Source organism: Ixodes scapularis, unplaced genomic scaffold (assembly GCF_016920785.2).
Source record: "Ixodes scapularis isolate PalLabHiFi unplaced genomic scaffold, ASM1692078v2 PGA_scaffold2__306_contigs__length_199485367, whole genome shotgun sequence".
Taxonomy (NCBI): domain Eukaryota; kingdom Metazoa; phylum Arthropoda; class Arachnida; order Ixodida; family Ixodidae; genus Ixodes; species Ixodes scapularis.
The window spans coordinates 94,113,792-94,118,153 of record NW_024609857.1 but is presented as its reverse complement, the minus strand read 5'-3'; the positions used below and the strand labels follow the sequence as shown (position 1 = coordinate 94,118,153).

At 54.2% G+C, this 4,362-nt stretch overlaps 1 protein-coding gene across 1 annotated transcript; it reads left to right on the top strand.

The window, feature by feature from the left end:
- Positions 1 to 1,987: 1,987 nt before the first annotated feature.
- On the top strand, positions 1,988 to 3,989 carry LOC120849059. Its single transcript, XM_042291277.1, has one exon. The coding sequence runs from the start codon at positions 2,547 to 2,549 to the stop codon at positions 3,243 to 3,245; it is 699 nt and encodes a 232-aa protein (XP_042147211.1). The 5' UTR covers positions 1,988 to 2,546; the 3' UTR covers positions 3,246 to 3,989.
- Positions 3,990 to 4,362: the final 373 nt, after the last annotated feature.

Here is a 4,362-nt window from a genome sequence, read left to right as displayed (position 1 = left end):
TTTAAACGCACCCAAATGCCGAGGCCGAGATAACCGCCTTCGTTGACTGGTACGAACTCGATCGCTACGAAATCAACACAACTGTCATCGTTGGTGAAAGGCGGCACGTGCCAGTCGTTTGCACAGCGGCGTAGATAGAAAAATCGCCGCGGCGTTTTTCGCGGCTTCGGAGATGCAGGATCAAGCCGACGTTAAAAAAAAAAAAAAAAGTAGAGTTGAACTACGAGAATGTCGGCAAGAGCCGCCGTAAATACCTGTTCACACTCGGAGCGGACGCGCGCTTGATCGAAGAGCTGGATTACCGCTGTTGGACCGCGTCTTGGTAAGCGCTTCGGGACCGATCTTTTATGATTCCAACTCGGTAGTGAGCTACTGACACTCGGCAAAGAAAGGGTGGACCGGCATCGCGTAGCTTCCACAAGCAGTTAGAGCTCGACAGTGACGCACCGTCGTTTCAGAGTAAAAATGGCATATTAATAACAAAGTGTACATACCGTGTTGCGAAGGTAATCCATACGGCGTTTATTTGAGCTCTGCATATGTATCACACAAAACAAGGATACAGAATCGATGCGAGTCCCTTTTCGACGACAGCGTTCGTCACTGCTGTCTCGTAAACCAAGGACATGACAAGGGGAAGATATTGGCCTCTTAATCTAAAATCGAGGTCAGCGATCAAACTATTAATACGGGAAGGGTCCACAAGGGTCGCGCGGGCATATTCCCTTAAGCAAGCCAGCCGGTAGTGGCCAGACGGTCTTGGCCAAGAACTTTCGGAGCAACGCTGCATCGGAACAAATCGGAGTGCCTGCTAGGCCTATATTCTGCCGAGCTCGCTTGGTCGATGGGATCGTTGCCGTTTTAGCTTTTCCCGGGTGTTTGTGGATTTAGCGTCCATGTTCGTCGTGGTCGGGTTCAAATACGTTTCTTTTTTACTTGCTGCTTGGAGTCGGGACGCGCGAGGACAGCACGTAGAAAAGTAAATGTCCGCTGGTCGTCGCGACCAAGTAACTGAGCGACGCTGTCGGCCATGTTAATTTGATCGTAAAAAGTACGTTAGACAACTCCCGAGCTGTCGAAGGATTCCGTCGTAACTTGCGCAAAAGTTACCATAATTTCGTTTCGTGAATTCGAATTCGTTCTTACGTTTTGTCGTAGGCACATTTTTGGCGTAAGGTCGTTTCGTGAATCTGGCCTCAGGCTCGCAGACCGCATTCATCCCACTTGGGTCCCTATGCCGAGCGAAAGTTTCGTCCACCTCTTTTGGAGGAATTGTGGTGACATCAGAACGCGGAGCCCTAATTGGCTCGGATTGAAAGGTTATAGTGGGTAGACCTCGAGGCATCTAGCATTTGAGGTCTATCCACCATCCCACCAATCAGCGCCAATCAGAGCTCGGTGTTGTTCTGTCGTCACCGCTACCCCTGCGCAAGAAGCAGACGAAGTTGCGCTCCGCATTACGCGCACGCTTCGTACTTCGGCGTCCTTATCCGCAAACGCCGCAGTCTCATTGGCTACGGAGCGATAATGAGATACTCGGAGCTCGCCGCGCCCCGTGTTTCTAAGCTGTCGGTGACTGTACGGGGCGAAACTAAGGGAGAGCAGCAGAGGAGTGCGCGCGGGGGTCCAAGTGGAAGGAGTAGGGGGTAAACGCAAAGGCTAGCTGCGTTTGTCTGTACCCGCCGCTTTTCTTCGATTGGAGTGAACGGGGACGTCGTCTGGTCCTCGCACAGTGTACCCGCCGCTCGGCGTTCGAACTCTCTTCGAACAGCGAGTAGAGGCAAAGACAGCTGACTTTGGCGTCTACCCGCTATCGTTCCAATCAGCGGTCGGCGCTCTGTCGCCCCAGCACGTTCTCATCTCCTCCTCTCACACGTTCTCTATGCGTGTATACCAGCCACACGGAAGTGCGTTTCACCACGCGTCTCCCGAAAACACATGGGGAGTTCCCGAGAAAGAGTCTCGTTCTACGAGCGGCGCGCCCCTTTCTGTGGACGGGCCTTCCGAACCGAATGGAGAGCGCTACCACGAAACCCCCGGGCCTTCAGACTGGTGAAACCGAAGAAGCATGCGCGACCGATCCCGGTGAAGGCCCCGGCCTGAGCGACGGCACCACACCTCCCAAAAGCGTTGACCCTCGACATCAACAGGAGGGAAAATATCAACTGTCCTGGACGGATGTGGTCAGCCGACGAGCCCGAAAGCAACAACTCCAACTATAGAGAAAGAAAAAGCATCAGCAGCTGGGGTTAGCAACTACACCGTAGCCGGCAAGATGACGGCAGCTGCAGGAATCGCCCGAAGGGCAACATGGAGGCAACCGGGGATACCCGTCAAGAACAGGTGGCTCCGGTTTCCTCTATAACCAAGAAAATAGAAGCCGATGGAATCAAACACAGGCCCTGCGCCAGAAGAGGCTGCCACCACTCCCAGTTGACGACTACAAAGTGGTCACCCGGCCGAGAGATGGACTCAATTTTAGCTCCTGGACGACGGAAAAGATCACGCAAGCCATCATCGCGATCGCCCAACTGTCCGCCGCCGAGATGGCCCAAGCCACCATAAGGATCCGTCGAGATCAGAATCGGGTCGTCGTGAGTACCACCAGCATGGAATCCTCTACCCGTGTACAACAGATCTCAGCACTCACTTTTGGCACCAAGCAGTACGATGTTACGGCGTACCTGGCAGTCCCCGACAACTCGTGCAGGGGCGTGATCTCTGGTGTCGAAACGCGGCCTACGGCCGAGGAACTGACTGAAAATCTACGTGCCACCGGGATCAACATCCTCTATGCCCGGATGATGGGACAAACTAACACCGCTGTCATCACCTTCGAAGGCATCAAGGTACCACGTTTTATGTATCTATCGGGCGGGGAATACCCCTGCCGACCGTACCAGCCGAGGCAGCAAGTGTGCGGCGTGTGCCTAGGCCTGGGACACCGCACCTATGTCTACCCAGAACCAGTACAGCGCCGCTGTGCTACGTGCGGCGCGCCCGGCGGAGCCCATGAATGCACTGCCCACTACGTTAACTGCGGAGGCGAACACCCGGCAACCGACCCTCACTGCCCAGCCCGCCAAAGGGCCCCCTACAACAAGGAACACGTCGCGCGGAATCTGCGGGAGAAAGAGCAGCAACAACGAACTCCACCGTCGCCGCCCCCACCGCTTGGCGAGCCACCACTGTCTGGAACTACCAAGCTACAACCGTGTGAGCCCCGACTCCACCATCCCCACTAACGTGGAAAAGAAGGAATTTGATCGCAGCAGCTCAGGTCCTCCCCCGGGACATGTCCGAGCCACACCAAAAGGAACGCTATTCCAGAAATAAACGGCTACAAGCGACAATGCCAACAAGGCCAAAACCCAGTCCTCGACCAGATCGCAAAGCCATCAGAGACAGCAACGACGGGCGGACCAGCAAACCCAACCAGAGATCAACACCCCGGAGCCTGGACACAAGGGCGCAAATGTGAGCTGGGCAGCGCGGCCTCCTAACCCTCCTCACTCCTCCTGTCCTGCATGCCTCTCTTCTTTGCAATACGTTGACGCTACTACCGTGGAGCGAAAACACCGCCAACCTCCCTCTCCCCCAAAGCAAAAAACCGCTCACGCAACTGACACACGAGCAACCGAAGGGTCCAAACAAAACACCCCCGCGAATACCCAACAGCGAACGCCCAATCCCTGCAAGAATTCAGAACCGAAGAACCGAATTCAGAACCGAAAAAAGATTTTGGACGCTTCCGACAGGAACTTAGAGCTGAGGCCAAACAGTTCATAGAAAAGCTAGGCCGAAACGCTCCAAAAACAACCACGTGACGAGCTACATGCTCTCATAACAGAGGTACGGCAGCATCTAAGGCAGGAGATAAGGAGGTTCAACAGCAAATAATTCAATAAATTGTACAGCAACTTCCCCAACTGGTCTTGGCCGCTATCAGCGACCCCCGACGTAATTCCCCCCAACCAGATTAAAAAAAAAAGAAACTCCTACAAATTGACACACACAGCGAGCGCGACCACCGCGAAACTAGACGAGTGCACCCGTACCACCGTCCAGCCCTTGAACGGACCCCCGCCTCCGTCTCCCACCACGGAAGTCAACATCCCTCAAAACCAACACCACCATGAAGACGGGCAATAATCAACAAAACACAAATTGTCGCGATTCGAATCCCTCGCACTCCATCCCACACAAGCAACAACAATCCAATCACACCTCCAACCGGACATTGCTCTGCAACCAACCAAAAATTCCAATCAACAGGATGGACAGTCAACTCAACAGTAGCTCCTCGCAAACACAAGCGTTGTAAACATGCAACCCGAGTGTGGCAGTGGAACTGCCGGGGGT